We start from the raw sequence: 17,507 nt of genomic DNA, 5'->3' as shown, positions 1-17,507 counted from the left end.
GTGCAAATAGCAGGATGTATGTACTTGATAAAATTGTTTTAATAAAGTATATGCAGGGTTCTTCCCGTTTGTCTCGTCCCACCCCTAGTGCTGATAATGTAGTGGGCTGGTCTGGACAGAAAATGCCAGGGCTGAATTTTTGTCCCAGTCCACCCCTGCACAGGATCGAACTAGCAAGCTTTCGGTTACCAGCCAGCCCGCTGTAACTCCAGAGCCACATGCCGCCTTAGCGTGGGTTCCTTCACAGACTGGATTAAGCGGGATGTGCCGCACAAAACAAACGTTTCCATGTCATTTTGCAGGGGAATTAGACGTTTAATTTATTTTCTTATTTTGCTTTTGAAAATGTTCACTTCACTTTGTGTTTCAGATCTCAACACATTGTCTTCACCTCGCCTACCTCCTCTGACCATCACACATCCTTCTCACCTACACGTTATAACAGCTCAGGTTGACTCACCCACTGAAGTTGAAACCGACTTTGAGTTCATCCACACATGCATTTTCGCAGTTGATCTTGAAGCTCAGCTGTGTGAGAGTGAGGAGGGGAGGAGGTTAGAAGATATGTGTTGGTGTGAACCATGGTCACACTTCTGTTCTTACGTTGACAGTGTTAACCACGGGGAACCAGGCGGCCGTTTATCTAAAACACCTCATCTCCCACGTAATTATGCCCCTGTGTGTTCAGTTCATGGGTTCAGACAACAAGAGGACTTCAAAATGTTAGGGCCGCCCTATCTCGTACACGGAACCAGGTATATAATGAGACAGAGCGTTGGAGTGGAGATGGAGAGGAGCCTACTGGATGGTAGCTGGTGGTGAGGGCTTGCTGGGACAGACTGGGGCTGAGGTCGTCCGTTGAGGGGACGCCGACGAACGAGAAGGTCAGCTCATTGTACAAGTCGTTCAGAGAGTCATCGGGACAGGGCTGCAATATAAGGGACAATACACGGTCACAATCTGCTCCTTTAGACCGCCGCTGGAACCATTCAAGAGTTGTAAAGTGGAAGAGAAGAAGAGAGCTCTGATAGAGGAAATGGCCCTTCCCTCTATGCTCCCGCCCTCCAAACACTTTTCAGCCATTCAGAAGTTATGCATTTCACGCATTGTGAGTGACAGCCAAGATGGATTCCCCGAACCAATAAGGGAAGAGATACCCTGATAGTCCAGAATTAGTCTGGCATTAGCTGGAAGCGTTCTAAAATCCAAATGTTCTCCTACTCAAAGTCAATTTAAGATTCTCACACCACATTTCCATCACTAATAAGTGCTTGATGTTCTTAACTGTATAACTACCTCGCTTCAATTCATCTCATAATTGTATTCTCACCAGTATGGTATTTATTAATTGATTGCACTTTATATATCTGTCATATTTTACACTTTTTACACTTTTAAGAGTCAGTTCTCCATTTATAAACATACACTGTACATATTTTATATTTTTGGGCATTTGTACACACCTGTGCCTTAATAATAATAATAATACATTTAATTTAGAGGCGCCTTTCAAGACACCCAAGGTCACCTTACAGAGCATATAGTCATCATACATTTTTTAAAAAGCAAGACATTGTGGAAAAAAATAAAAAAATAAATAAATAAATAAATAAATAAATAAACATAAGCAATAAGAAATAAATAAAACAAAAACAATCAAAACAGTGATCAGTTAGACGTTGTGTGCGAGTTTGAACAAGTGAGATTTGAGTTGTGACTTGAAGGTTGAAATGGTGTCTGACTGTTTTATGTGTGGGGGGAGGGAGTTCCAGAGCCTGGGTGCTGAACAGCTGAATGACCGGGCACCCATTGAAGTGAGTCGTGATGTGGGGATACATAGTAGTCCAGCAGAGGTTGAGCGGAGGGAGCGGGAGGGAGTGTATTCTTGGAGGAGGTCGCAGAGATAACTGGGGGCTAGGTTGTGGAGAGCTTTGTAGGTGAGGAGTAGGGTTTTGTATTGGATGCGGTAGTGTACTGGGAGCCAGTGAAGTTGAATGAGGACAGGGGTGATGTGGTCAGATGATTTGGTGCGGGTGATGATCCGGGTGGCTGAGTTCTGAATGATCTGCAGTCTGTTGATAAGTTTGGTGGGGAGTCCGGTGAGGAGGGCGTTGCAGTAGTCTATGCGTGATGTGACAAATTAGTGAACTAGGATTTCAGCGCTGGATTGGGTCAGTGATGGGCGGAGTCTGGCGATGTTGCGGAGGTGGAAGAATGCAGTCCGGGTGATGTTGTGAATATTATAGCCTTGTATGTACTGTCTGTCAGGTAGCAATGCTCTGCTTTTGTTTTGTTTTTATGTTTGGACCCAACCTCGTCCTTTGTAATACTGCTGTTCTATGTGTCTTCAATTGCCCCCTGGGGACAAATATATATTTTTTAAATTGAATTGAATTGAAATTATCTACCCTTTACTTTACTACTGCTCAATTTAAAATGTATTAGAGATTTATTACAAAAGGTATTACACAAGACAGCACAGAGCAGCCAAGTACCAAGTGATGAGCTTACCTGATTGACCTCTAAATTGTATAAATAGGTCACCTGGTGCTCCCATTGCACCTCACTAACTAACTACCAGTTACCAGCACGGTGCTTAGGGAACCACGTACCTCAATGACCACTCGGTAGGTGAAACATCTTCCTCGCTGGTTGAGAGTGAAAGACTCGCCCCGCACGCGCACATTCGGAGTGAAGTAGGCTCGCTTTCGGGTGGCGTCCGGTGACAGAGTAAAATTGATCTTGGCTTGTACTGGAAGACAGTAGAAAGGAAGACCATGTGGAACCAATTGTCACTACGTCCTAGATGTTATTATCGAAACAATCCCCTTCACCTTTTACCTCATATGGTTTGAATTTGAACGTTGACGTTGGAAAATTGTGAAGATGTGAAAGATTTATAGTGTGTGTGTTTCTGCCAATCCCATGAGTGCATATAATCTTGCATGAGAGACCCCATGGGAAATAAAACAAGGGTTATCGCACAAATAAGGCAGTGTAAGGGCCAGCTCTACCAGGTGAGCTAGACAGGGAATGGAACCCCAACCCTGGCAGTGTTAATGCTTGCTCTACTAGGCAGGGAATTGAACCGCTAACCCTGGAAGTGTTAATGCTTGCTCTACTAGCTGAGCTACAAACTACCACAGGTTTAGGTGAGAGGTTCAGAAACCTGTCTGTGGGACCGCAGGTGGGCCGCTCATTGTGAAGCAGACTTCAGCGGAGATGTTCACCGGGGTGAGGCAGTCAGAGGGGCTGGGTGGTATCTGGGCCGGAGTGAAGGTCACTTGAGCTTCCACCATCACAATGGGTTTGGACCTGAGAGAAAGGAGGCACAATTTTTTTTTCACATATTTCAAACAATAATTCCCCCAAATTAGATAATCTGGATCACGTTCAAAATCAAATTTACTGTAAATAATTAGAAGGGGCAGTCCAGCGATTTAACATTTCATCAGAACGAGGTTCATCAGAATGAGTCTACAATAGTTTCCCAGATTGACATGGTTTGCATCACCTACCTACGTCATCAGTGGGCAGAAGGAAGAGCATATTGACCACAAGCGTTGTGCACAAGTACGGAGGTGTTATGCATTCATTTGAGAAAATGAGTTAACTATCTTTTCTGAGATAAGATTTCATGGTGATACAAATTCTGCTGTTTTTCTGAATTAACGAGATCCCTTACATTTCTACTTAAGAGCTCTAATTTATTGACACAAACATGTCCCATCTGTTTTTTTTAATCCAGTTCTATTTTGGTTTATGTTTGTGACGTTGGGAGATACTCGTGTCCTTAAGTAATATTGATGGTATTGTTATTAGTTTGTCGACTTTGCACACCTCAGGACTTTGGGGTTGTTCAGACGGAAAGCCTGTTGTGATCTGATGTTCTGATCTGACACTCACAACAGTTACACAACAACGTTGAAAAAAAATTAGTTTGCGTGGGTTGTAACCATGGCGATAACACCTCCCCCCCCCAACTCTTTCCTAAACTCTCAGCCCTAAACGCAGCTTATTTGTGGATTTTGGGGTGTCAGAAAGACTTGTTTTCTGTAAGGTCTGCCGCAGATCCAAAGATCGGAGTCTGATCTTTGGATGCTAAGATCTGAACTTTGCATCACTGGCAACAATCTGGTGTGTAAATAAACCAAGGATTCTGAATTCAACTCTGAATTATTTGTTAGAACGTTACAACGTTACAACGTTACAACGTGACAGAGCTTTGTTTTGCACTGGCTCGTGAGAGAAACACAGTGGCAGTAAACTGGTCATGTTGGTATCGGGGACGCATATTGTGAGAGACAAGAGCTGTATTGAACTGAACGATTTCACACGTAGCTAAATGTTACTTTACTGGTTTAATACAATCTGCGACTTTTGACACTTCAAAAATTATCTTTTAAATAATAAGTTATTTGTTATTTGCCATTGATTGCAGTACATACATTGTCCTAAATAATTTCCCGTGAGGGAAACAAAACTGGTGGACTTGGGCTCACTATGTACTCTAGCTCTGAGTGTGCTCCTCTGCAGCGCAAGAGAGAGGATCTTGCTGGGGCTCAAGGCACCTGCGCTTTAAAGGAGACATATTATACCACCAGGTGTGAGTGTGATTAGCCTCACAAGCCGTTTTGAAAATCTGCCCAATATGGCATCACTAGTGGGTGTGTCCAGCTAGATCTACACTGGGTAGATCAGTTTACCAGCCTACCCAGTGTACTGACGTAACCGTTGCCCATCTATCAAGCACAGATCTAGGTGGACACTAGGGGTGTGAACGGTTACAAAATATTGTAAACGGTTACACAAACCCTTTTTTTTCTTGTACACGGTTAACCGTTTTATTTATTTATTTATTTATTTTAAGTGGACCGCAGTCGCGCTATACGACCAATGGAGGGTAGAGTTTAGATCGAAAATCAAGCTTTTGGCCGTGATATTATATATACAAATATTATATTATATACTATTATATTATATAGAGCTCCGGGAGTCGCAAACGGCAACATTCACTTTCTCCTCCGTGCTGCAGTTCACCCCGGACTGCACTGCACTGAGTTTGACGGTTGAACGCTGATTGGCTGTTACAAATTCTCGTGAACGCGCTCGCCTGTGCAAGGCAAAAGTGTGGTGTGACAAATCAAAACTTGTCGCCGGATTTCTCTCGCGAAGAATTCGCCGATACACGTCTCTGCGTTCACTTTGTATGGGATCTTGTCGCCCCGTCGCGTTTGGTGTGAACGTACGGTTGAGGCCAGCACTGGAACCGTGAACTTACACGTTACATGACGTAGCCTAATGCCCGGTGTTCAGTTACCCAACATTTATCGCGTGCATTTATTAGCTCCTTAATGTTGTCCAAGTGGAACATTTGTAGCTTTATTAATCGCTAAATAAATATTATGTGTTATTTTTGATTCAAATTTTTATTTTTTCGGTTTTCGTTTACTGATTTTTCCTAAACGGTTATGATTTACTAACCGGTTACACGTGTACACGTGTACCCGGTCACACCCCTAGTGGACACGCCCACTAGTAATGTCATATGGGGCAGATTTTCTAAACGGCTTGTTAGGCTAATCACACTAACCCCTGGTGGTATAATATGTCCCCTTCAACACGCTGTATCTGAATGCTACCAATATACACACCACTGGGTGCAGAGCAAGAGGGCTTCTGGTACAGCTCATTAAAATGTGCCAGAACGAGTTGTTGGGTGTAGGGTGGAGCCTTGTGCAACAGATGGATAGTTATTTGACAGGGTTGGCCTGTAAAACCATCTCCAACTCTTAAAGTGATACCACCTGCTGCCAGGGCTCTCCCGAAAATCCATAATAAAAAACAAAGTTTGGCGGCATGATAAAGTGGTAGGGGATCAATTTTTTGTCGGGGAGTCCCTCAGGCGTGAATGAGGCCCACCTGAGTGGGCAAGTTGATCCTGAATCCCATTTTCAATCATAAATAACAAAAGAATAAATAATAATAATTTCTTAAAATACAAAAGATCCCCCCCTTCCCGCTACCTCAACGGGAGCTTCATCTGTCGACCCTATAAGGTGCAGAAATGACCAAACTCTTTTTTCTATTACAATCATTCAATGCAAACACACGAGACTGAAAGTACCTGAGTAGGAACACTTTGCCCTTTGACCCCACGGCTAAATCAGGGAGTCCGTCCCCACTGAGGTCAGAGGAGGACTGGCTGATGGACAGGCCGAAGAACTGCAGTCCCGGCTGGATGTCTGAGCCTGCAATCCTCTACAGAGAGACCGGGACAATCCAGTAGATATTACCAGGGGGAAGGGTCACATTTCAGAAGATGAACGTCAGAACATGACAGAGGTCTGGGTTTCCACCTGCGAGATCCTGGGGTTTATGGTGCCTCTCATGTCGCCGTGGAAGATGTACACGCTGCCTTGGCCCTGGTTCTCCAGCGGGGCCCCAACGGCCAGGTCATAGACCCCGTCCTGGTTGAGGTCAGGGAGGAGAGCCATGGAGGATCCGAACCTTCCTTTTTCCCCTGCTTGTCCTCGCAGGACGACCGGCTCCTCAAACTGGCAGTCCACTCTCTGGCAGGGACACACGGGTCAGACTGAATCTAGACCCCCATTGGCTGATGGAAATTAGCCTACAACCCCATTGGCTGATGGTAATTTGACTACACCCTCCAATTGGCTGATGGTAATTAGACTATAACCCCCATTGGCTGATGGTAATTTGACTATACCCCCCATTGGCTGATTGTACTTAGACACTACACCTCCCGTTTGCTGATGGTAATAGACTATGAAACCTGTTGGCTGATGGTAATTAGACTAAACAGCCCTTTGGTTCATTTTAGGGGGGTTACTCACGGAGGCGGTGAGTTGGCAGACGTACACCCGGCCCTCCCAGTCCTCCTCCATGTGCAGAGGGGCGGCGATGAGGACAACTTTGCTGAACATCTGACGGGTGGAATTCAATGCCATGGTCACTATCTCCGCCCCAAAATACTCACCAATCTGAGACTGATTGACACCAAGCAAAAGCAATAATGATGTTAATAATAATAATAATAATAATAATTGGGAGTTATATGGGGGGGGGGGGTTTGGACCAATTCAAGTTGGACCTCTGGCGCCCTCCTAGGTCATTTGCGGCGGAGACATTGTGTGGGGTTTGTTTATCTCTATGGGTGGGTTAGCGTTGCTGTTACTGAGTTGTTGTTCCCGACACCGTGACCGAGACGTTTATGTTGGTTGGTTGTGTTGGGTGTGTTTTGGTGTGTCATGTGTGTGTTCAATGAAGGCGTCGGAGTCGTGCGGTGTAAGGGGCGCGAGAGTCGAATGACCGCTTAACTTGGGCTCCCGTCTCATCCTACCCGCGCTGCTCGTCGAAATATGAATAAGCTTCCCCATTGTATAGCCCTTGTCAAACACCGGGATAACACAGATTACAGTTAAAAAGCATGAGACTAGATAAAAAAATATTATAAAGGTTTTCTAAAAGCATTTGTACTTGTAAAGTACAAAAAGTACAAATGCTGCATGCTGGACCTTTGTTTTGACAGAGATTTCCTGCTGACAGACCTGCCATGGAGAGGGGTCAACCATCTGGCCTTTAGAGATGTCCAAAGATTTAGGATAGACAAACACTACTCCTCTGTGAAGGTATCTCGGCGCCCCTACAATGGTTAGAGGTCCACTTCTGGTATGAGCAACAGCCATGGAGTAGCCTGGATGGACCCAAAAAAAATAAAAAAGTACCAAACATTAGAACTAGCTAGCTCATTAGGACAGAATGCTAGCTTGTTAAGATAGCTTGCTAGCTCATTACGAAAGCTTACTAGCTTGTTAAGATATCTTGCTAGCTTGTTAGAATAATCTGCCTGTTCCTCCAAGAAAAAGAAAAAAGATTGAAATTGGAGATATGAGACTTATTTTAGATAGAAATCTGAAATAGTCCCATTTCAGAGTCATTGTAGAACGAACACAGGTGCTACATCCCTTAACACTGATTATGGATCTGCTCCTTTTTTGTAACAGGGCAATAGTAATAGACTTCAGGGACGGGATTCAATAGGTATGTCTACAGTGATTCGCCTCACGCTTCTTATTTATTCTCTAGCTAAGAACCCAGAAGGTCATGATTGGTCAGATCCTGAACAGCCTTGAATGGCGCTGAAGAAGCTAAACTTTCTCACTGGTTCAAACTCCACATTGATCCTTTCACTGTTTCTTAGTGTTTCTTACCTAGATAGCTGTCTTTCTCCACAAACTGTTCGTCCTGTGGAAATGTAAGCCGACCATCAGATGAGTAGCCCCGAAAGCCCCCACTCCAATCATACGCTCCGACAGATGCCATCTGAAACCCACCCTGGAAAGTATGAAGAAGCATTAGGTCACTATTCGGGACATACTGTATGTATAACTAACCTCTCAGCAATGTGGAGTTGAATTAAGGTTGTTAATGTGTGGAAAAGATTCTTAGTGTTGGTCGATTGAAAGACTTGTTCACCCCCGGGACGAAGGCTGCGCTGAACCCTTCCTGGGCCATCTCCATTATCAAAGAGCCACCTGTCTGAGTTCCTAAAGGGAAGACGTATCAGAGTCATGCGCCCTCTGGCTTAGCAGCCTTTGAAAACATATGCCTTCCTGGATGCTCCTCTGATGATCAACATTTAAAACATCTATGATGGCCATAACTCCAACCAACATAGGCCTATGCATCATGCATCAGATGTCTTTGGTTCTGTGTTATGGACTGTATCTTATGGACTTACACGAGTCTTGATGGGACTCAGTAAAATACTCTCATGACCCTCTCTGGCATATACCAGAACTGTGATTGATGGATTTCTTTGTATCATTTTTAACTGACCATTTCTATCATCACGTCTTCAAAGAGTTAAGTTGGTGTTAAATAACTGACGTGATGAGAATTCCGGAGAATGATCACGCAAAATGATCATCAAATATTGCAATTTAAATAAATACCTGAGATGTATTTTGAGTTTTATGTGGAGAGACTTCCTACCTTCAATAGAGAAGATGCTTTCCTCCAGTGTGTCCCTGATTTTGTCCAGGGCGTCAAAGTTGCTGACGCGGAACACGTGTGTTTTGGGTGGTCTAGACGCGATCTTCTCCAACTCTGCTTTCGCACCATACTGGTCGAAGGCTTTCCCCACCTATCCATAGAAAACAAAGATTAGAACTTTATCAGCCACGCAGAAAAATGTCATTATCATAGCATTATTTTTTACTGTCTTGATAAAAATAGACGTTAGAAACTGTATTTTCTTATTGGCTTGTCCAGCCTCGGTAGGCGGAGATACAATCACAACCCTATATAGCTGTTGAGGCACCTTTAAGGATCCCCACTCTCAAAATGTGTACAGCTTCAACTGTTAACGCTGCATTAGCCACTGAAGCCCCCCATGTTTTAGCTTCCCGTCCATCTACCATCAGCGCAGTGCTGAAGTGCCACTGAGAAAGGTAGGGTGTGCAGCCTGGTAACATTACCCATTATGCTTTTGTTTCTGAATGCTTTGCAATTTTTAACAATAACCATTTTAAAAGTGTCTTACCCCGATTGTAAATCGAACGATGCCCTTTGCCTCCGCGCCATTGACTGCGCGATCTAAAGATGAGAAGTCCTGTGACTTGCCATCGGTAATCACGATCAACACCTTCTTTGAGCTTCTCCTAGACCCTCTGGTTGGTGAGAAGACTTGTGTACTTTGGAAACAAAATGACCAGTGGAGTGAATATTTGTTACCATACTCACGGTTTTCCATGTTAAATGTAACCTTAACGTTGCCAGGATGTTACATTTCAACAAGTTAGAAGCCTAGAAGTTTCTTGTGATTTTTCTTCTCAATTCTTTTAACGCATTAAAACACAATATCATTACAATATTTATAAACAATGTTACTTTATTATTTTTGCAAGATCAACCAATGAGTGATGGCTGCACCAGGCTGTGACATCGGGTCCAATGGTTCTGTTACGATAGAAGCGATGATGATGATGGACTTACACAACATGCTCGATGGCTCGTGCCGTGTACGTTTCTTCACCTTGTTGGCTTATTGACGGGATTTTACTTTCCAAAGACTTGGAGAGGTCAAAATTATCAAAATGATAATAAGTTATAGGAGTTCCTGAGTACTCGGTGATGGCGAACTGAAATGAAGACATAGACATTTATTTAAAATTAAAGCTATAACCATACAATGACAAAGCCGTCCCTGGTCCACTTATTTCATGCTGATATACAATGCCGAAATATTGTCTAATAATATCATGCCCATCAAAACTAGATAACAATATTGGCTATGAATTGTGGGAACTGAAAAACCAATAGTGGGAAGTAAAAAAACTATAGATTCCATTGACACCACCTAACTCAGAGTAGGTAGCCGATGCTCTTCGTTGTAGGTGCACCATTAAAGGCAGAGCGATCCGATGCAAGTATCTCTGCAGCACCACCATGCCTCCCTGGCCACTCATAGATTCAGGGCTTGGATAATATCATGCTATGTAATACATGGGTGTCATTGTGTGGTTACACATTGTTGACACTGCGGTGGACCTCAAGAAGTGTTCTTATAGACATCTGTCCCTACCCGTGTGCCTCCATTGCGTAAGGAGCTGACCAAACGCGTGACAAAGACCTTCATGGCGTTGAAGTCCCCAACAGCTACGCTGCCAGAGCCGTCGATCAGAAAGGCGATGTCCGAAAGGCCAGGACAATCTGTCAATCCAATGAAACCCATGAAATCGGCATGATTCATTTCAGTTTACTGAATTTAATTATGTTTAATTGTGGGACGTTTGTTGAATAACAATATGAATATTTTGCAATGGACAATTCATAAGAGAACATCAGCCTATCTAAAGTGAGCCTCAAATCATCCTGTACACATCATAAACCTTTCCTCTATGAAGAGCTTAATACTAGGAAGTTTCAGCATCAGCATAGCTGACATGTTTACCCTTTAGAATTGATGGTCTTTGCAATTCAGCTCTATTTTGAGAGTTAATCTTCAAGCATAATCCGTTGTATGTGTTGATAGTCCTGCATTCTCTTGCAAGGGTTGGACCGCATGCCTAAACAAAGGAGAAATACGGTTACAAATAGTGTGTTCATTTTTGGAACAATTAAACAATACAACAATGTTTCTTCTCTAAACATCTAACTGTAGACGTTTGGACACTTGCCAATACTTTTTTGCCATCGATTGTTGTTTTTTAAAACAACCATTTAATGTTTAATACATGGACCCCTCACCAAAGTATTTTCAGAGGCTGGGTCCTTCGTCAACGTCAAACCAAGAGACATATTGACGGCGAACACTGGAACTGGAATCAAAAGCACAAGGATAGAAAATTGAAGCTGTGATGACTAAGTGATACCAACATAGGAATGACAGAGAAGAGCTGGAGCAGAACATTAACACTGCCAGGGTGCAGGGTCGAATCCCGTCTAGCTCAACTGATAGAGCATGGTATTGAAACTGCCAATGTTACGGGTTTGATTCCCATGCTCGGAATGTATTCACTTAAGGTATTGTAATATACTTTGGATGTAAGCATCCACTCAATTCCTTTTATTTGAAAAAGTTGTATAAAGTGTATTATCATGTGGTTGTTGCCTTGTGATAAGCACAAGGAAGTTTTTCCGAGGACCAAGATGATAAGCAAGCCTACATAACCTGAATGACAGTAAAAGTAACAGTTAATTACGCATTGAGACCATCGTCAATAACTCATTTCACTTTCAACTTTTGACCCAGGTCCTATTGGGTCCAATTTACATACAGGCAGCACGTAAAAACACCACTTTTTCATTCAGTCCTGTTCAACAAATGAAAGGTAGCATGTATGATTGTGAATAGAGTGTGAATACCTGAGAGAGGGATGGGTTGACAATTGTTAGTAGTGCATTTGTAGATTCTGCCTCTTTCGGTTGGGGATGTCTGCAACAGTGGCTCGCTCACCAGTAAGCTTATCAGGGAGAGGGAGATGTTCAAATGTTACTATAGGACTAGTATAGAACATATAAGTTGAAAGCTAATGTGAGATTAGTTTAGCTTGATATGAACAAGGGCATGACGTTGCAACCCTCAACACTAAGAGGGAGCACCGCTGCTCTCGCCCTTAAACCTCTACGACTAACTGGACAGGAACCTTAAACCTCTAGAGCCTCAAACCTCTAGGAGCCTTTAACCTCTAGGGCCTTAAACCTCTAGGAGCCTTAAACCTCAAGGAGCCTTAAACCTCTAGGAACCTTAAACCTCTAGGAGCCTTAAACCTCTAGGAGCCTCAAACCTCTAGGAGCCTTAAACCGCTAGGAGCCTTAAACCTATAGGGCCTTAAACCTCTAGGAGCCTTAAACCTCTAGGAACCTTAAACCTCTAGGAGCCTTAAACCTAGGAGCCTCAAACCTCTAGGAACCTTAAACCTCTAGGAGCCTTAAACCTCTAGGAGCCTCAAACCTCTAGGAGCCTTAAACCTCTAGGGCCTTAAACCTCTAGGAGCCTTAAACCTCTAGGAGCCTTAAACCTCTAGGAGCCTTAAACTTCTAGGAGCAAAGTCACCAGGAGCACCAAACTGACTGAACAGGAAACTCCAATCTCTACCGCAAAAATGTTCAGCATGATAAAGTAGGCCTACAAAATCTACATTATAGGCCTACAATTGTTTTTATACATCGGGCGTTTAACCTTGACCATCAGTTATAGCCATGGGAATTTCGGCATCAAACTTTTTGGAGGCTCGATTAACTTAATATGTTGGACCAGTCCAACAGGGAGATATAGGTGTTATCAATCCAATATAAATGTAATACCCAAACCCTCGAATAACGATAGGTATCGACAGATAGACCGTGAATAACTAACGAGATCCAAACTTGAGTATGTAGACTATTGCTTATTTATCAGCCAACCTAAACGACAGAATAGACTGTTGGTGTGACCCAAAACGAGCCATATGAGCTCTCACTTGTACAGCGCCCCCTATCGCCTGTTTGAAGAAACAGCAACATCAATGTCACGTATGTCAAGGTTTTGCCAAAAACAAAATGGATGACATTAGATTTATTCTGTGGACATTTTTAGATAGTTTCTAACTTTGCTATTATAATTACAATTACAATTAGGGCAATTAGCAGACGCTTTTATCCGAAGCGACTTACATCGGTTTTTCTTGCGATAAACGGGTATTTTCATTTGGTAATCTTCAGTGAATGTACACAATGTTTAGCCTGTTAGTTAATGCAACCTGTTCTATCGTTGCCATGGTGATTCATATGGATGCCGCTATCCCTGAAACCACTCAGCTTCATGTTGATTGAATCAACGTCTTTGCGCCGATGAGTCGGCTGAGCTGAGTTGAGTTCAGTGTTATTATATGTAACTGGTGATGTTCTTTCAAATATTTTTCTCGAGTAACCAGGGGGGACATTTATTCTTTTTGGGACAGACTAGGACGTGTTTTTGTTCCTGGCACTAAAAATTCACTTTAGGAGGTTTTCACAATATGAGTTCCCCTAGCCTGCATATGGTCCCCCCGCGGGGCACCGCCGCCGCGGGGCACCCCCCCACCGCCGCGGGACAGGCCCCGCGGCTCCGGTGGAAAACATTCATGTTCAACAATCCCTTTCCCCTCATTGTCGCGGTTCAGTCTACTTCAGATTGATGTGGAAGTGGAAGAACCAGAGACGTCGGAGAACCCGATGCCGTCGTTTGAGAATCATAATATCGTCTGGAGGCGCTTTAGTTCGTCTGGAGGCGCGTACAGCTTTATATATATATTTATAATGCAATGTATAATATGATGTTATTTAGATATAGAGCTCCAGGACTCCCGCTGGAGGCACACACAGCAAAAGCTGTGTGTGCCTCGCCATTGCGATACATCCACTGTAAACACGAGCGCATGGTACCGTGGCCGCAAGCTGCTCAGGGCAACACCTCCATCATCCACCTTGACCCGCTCTAAAAAATGCCATGTTTGTGTAAAGCTCCTTGTGGGACTGGCTGTTATTCTGCACCAAGGCTGAATTTCTTGAACGTCTTCAAATACTGTATTAAGGGCCCACTAAAGCTAAGGACACACTGCACGCGTTACTCGGGTTAAAAAACGTGCATAACGCGCCTAACTTGACGCTTGATCATTGCGTGTCACAAAAATGGTTCAACGCGCCTAACGCGCCTGTGGCTGCGCTGGATTTAGGAGTGTGTGTTTGGGTGCATTATAGAGTTTAGATCGGGTTAGATTAAATAATCTCGGATATAAATAACAATAATCGGGTTAAATAACTTCACATGGAGTGTCTGGTGTGTTTCCAGCACTATAGTGTTGATCAGCAGAGATATAGTCCGCCGCTGTCCAAGCAAGTGAATGGAGCGTTCACTCTTCGTCATAACTATCAAACCAAGCATCCTTTACATTCACCGAGCGAACATTATGAAAGTAAAATGCACATTTCTCGCTAAAATTGTTTACATAAACGCTTTTAATGGCCTAACTATGTTACTATTTCCACCCATAGAAGAAAGATGTCCGCCATATGCTTCAGTGCAAGCGTCACTACTCTCTGCCAGTGACGTCGGGTCAAGCTCCACGCTGGTTGGCTATCGTGGCTAAGCGTCACGCGTAGGCGTGTCAACAATTACATTTTTTGAACTTTGCACGTTGGTGCGGTGGGCGCGTTGGTGCGTTTACGTGCGTCATTATGTGCGTATGCCGCGTCTAACGCCACTAACGCGCCGCTTTAACGCGTCTACGCGCCTACTCCAATGGTTGCCTATGCAAAAATGCAGATTTTCAACACCAACGCGCATGCAGTGTGGCCTTACCTTAACACCTATAAATAAGCATCCATAAAGTAGCATGCCATTGGACCTTTAATGTACACACTTATTGTTTGTTTGACATCATGGCACTTGAAAAACACTACTTAGCATTGTGTAGCATCTTATCCTAGCAATCTTTGTTGTATACAGAGAATGTGTTAACCTAGCGATTGTTAGTGCTTGGCACTTGGTTCTATGAACATCCTTACTGTACCGACAGCTGCTTTTGTTTCTCTTTCTTCTGAAAATGTACTTTTAGTAAGTTGCTTTGGATAAGAGCATCTGCTAAATGCCCTAAATGTAAATGTAATCATGTCAGATAAATCCAACTTCAAAGGTTTTTGAAGCATGAATGCAATAAATAAAGTTAAAGACAGAGGAAAAACATTCTAAAAGGCGTCTGCTCTCTTTTATATTAATCAGATCATTACTTTTTTTTCATTACTAAAATATGTAAATAATAAACTATAAATCGAGCCCTACAGGAATGATTGGTCTGCGACCTTGGGGTCAAGGACACATGGGAGTGAGCTGGCGTCTCTTTTACATGAACAAGGAAATCTGGAATTTTAAATACTAGCCCTACAGGAATTGATTCACAAAGCATCATCAAATGCGTATGGAAGCCCGTTTCCGCCACGTAAAAGAAAAAAAATGCAGGTCACAACTCGTTATTTTGAGATAGTATCTCATTATTTTGAGATAGTATCTCGTTATTTTGAGATAGTATCTCGTTATTTTGACTTAGTATCTCGTTATTTTGACATAGTATCTCATTATTTTGAGATACTATCTCATTATAATGAAATACTATCTCATTATTTTGAGATAACTTCTCAACAGGACCAGACCAGTCATTGTAGCCTAATTGTAGCTTATCCATAGGTGCTACACATAGCCTATTATTACAGTAGATTAGCTGGAGATGATGAACTTGATTATTAAAGATTATTTAAGGTATACAAATGCTGAAATTTTGGCTCGATTATCTATGGAGCACAACATAAACTCTAGTAAAATAACTCTAGAAAGAGTGCTTCATAGGAATCAGCTGTGGCGAAGACGCAATAAGGCGGACATCGGAGAAGTAGCCGATTTCATACATCGCCAATTACAGTCCTCTGGCCAACAACATGGCTACAGGTGGATGCAACAGAAGTGTTGGATGGCAGGGATCATCACGGACAGAGAGACCGTTCGTCTCTTGCTGCGTCAAATGGATGGTGGTGGCGTGGATCTCCGTGCACGGCACCGTCTGAGACGTAGAGTCTATAATGTCAGTCGTGGTCCGAATTATGTGTGGCACATAGATGGATATGACAAATTGAAGCCGTATGGGATATGCATCAGTGGTTGCATTGATGGGTTCTTCTCGCCAAAGATGATCTGGCTAAACACCCACTCAACTAACAGCGACCTACGTCTTATAGCGGGGTATTTCATTGATTCAGTGATGCAGCATGGTCAGGGGTGGACTGGCCATCTGGCATACCGGGCATCGTCCCGGTGGGCCGTTGACCCAATGTGGGCCGGTCCGGTCCGCTATGTTTTTTTTTTTCTCTCTCTCTAAATTCCCTCCAATTGGGCCGGCCAATGGGCAACAGAGGGCTAGCAGTGTGTGGCCAGCATCGACACAGATTATTGGTCTATGTTTGTCATTGTCAATCAATCATGGGCTGACAGGCTCAGAGAGCCCTGGCAGTGCTGTAAATCACAACAGAAACCAGGGTGGGCTGGACCTCATGGCATGGGCCAGAGTCGTGGGAGTCCGCGACTCCCACGAGTAAGTAATTCATGTCTTAGACTTTTTCTCGCAGCTACAGATAAAAAAAAAAAAATTCTCTATTTATGGTTTCACAATGACTGAGTCACAGTTGAAACAAATGCGTTTCAGCTCTAATGCTGCTACTGTCTGTAATATGTTTCTATTTAGATTATTTGTCAGGATATTTTGTTATTATTGTCCGAGTCTGGTTTTAACTAATGCTGGGCTTACACAAAAAGATTTTCCCATTCACAGACTAAATACTGCAAGAGAGAAATTAGCGTTGGATCAAGTGTGATATTTAACAAGCGTTTTGTAGCTATGTAGATATGGGGGATGGAGATGCAGCAACCACAGGATGTCCGTTAACTTCCTGTTCAGGTTTCCAACTTTCTTGTCAGCAGCACAAGAGAAACAAACTTGAAAAACAAAGACAAAAAAAAGCAATTTGCACTGCTATTTGCAGTGCAAATAGCAGGATGTATGTACTTGATAAAATTGTTTTAATAAAGTATATGCAGGGTTCTTCCCGTTTGTCTCGTCCCACCCCTAGTGCTGATAATGTAGTGGGCTGGTCTGGACAGAAAATGCCAGGGCTGAATCTTTGTCCCAGTCCACCCCTGAGCATGGTCGCCCATTGAAAGTGAGATTGGATCACGGGACGGAGAACACACACATTGCCGCAATGCAAAGTTTTATTCACGGCAGTGAAAACGGCATTTCCCCAGACTGTCACTCTAGGTCCAAGCACGGGGAACCAACGTATTGAACGCTGGTGGTGTACGGCTGATTTCTATGAAGCACTCTTTCTAGAGTTATTTTACTAATGTTTATGTTGTGCTGCATAGATAATCGAGCCAAAATTTCAGCATTTGTATACCTCCGTCTGAAATAATC

At 43.2% G+C, this 17,507-nt stretch overlaps 1 protein-coding gene across 1 annotated transcript in view; it reads right to left on the bottom strand.

Annotated features, from left to right (window-relative positions):
* Positions 1–17,507, bottom strand: part of LOC115530934 (integrin alpha-M) — a gene marked incomplete in the record, with an annotated part of 56,632 nt that overhangs the window by 10,350 nt on the left and 28,775 nt on the right. Inside the window, 17 exon segments of the mRNA XM_030339784.1 lie at positions 461–528; positions 803–928; positions 2,613–2,752; positions 3,170–3,315; positions 6,128–6,261; positions 6,360–6,572; positions 6,858–7,010; positions 7,539–7,717; positions 8,235–8,358; positions 8,500–8,570; positions 9,019–9,169; positions 9,569–9,719; positions 10,021–10,166; positions 10,610–10,737; positions 10,979–11,093; positions 11,275–11,345; positions 11,893–11,990. Of these exon segments, the coding sequence (XP_030195644.1) occupies positions 461–528; positions 803–928; positions 2,613–2,752; positions 3,170–3,315; positions 6,128–6,261; positions 6,360–6,572; positions 6,858–7,010; positions 7,539–7,717; positions 8,235–8,358; positions 8,500–8,570; positions 9,019–9,169; positions 9,569–9,719; positions 10,021–10,166; positions 10,610–10,737; positions 10,979–11,093; positions 11,275–11,345; positions 11,893–11,990 (2,214 nt within the window).

Source organism: Gadus morhua, chromosome 18, assembly GCF_902167405.1.
Source record: "Gadus morhua chromosome 18, gadMor3.0, whole genome shotgun sequence".
Lineage (NCBI taxonomy): Eukaryota > Metazoa > Chordata > Actinopteri > Gadiformes > Gadidae > Gadus > Gadus morhua.
This window is presented reverse-complemented; position numbering and strand designations above follow the sequence as displayed.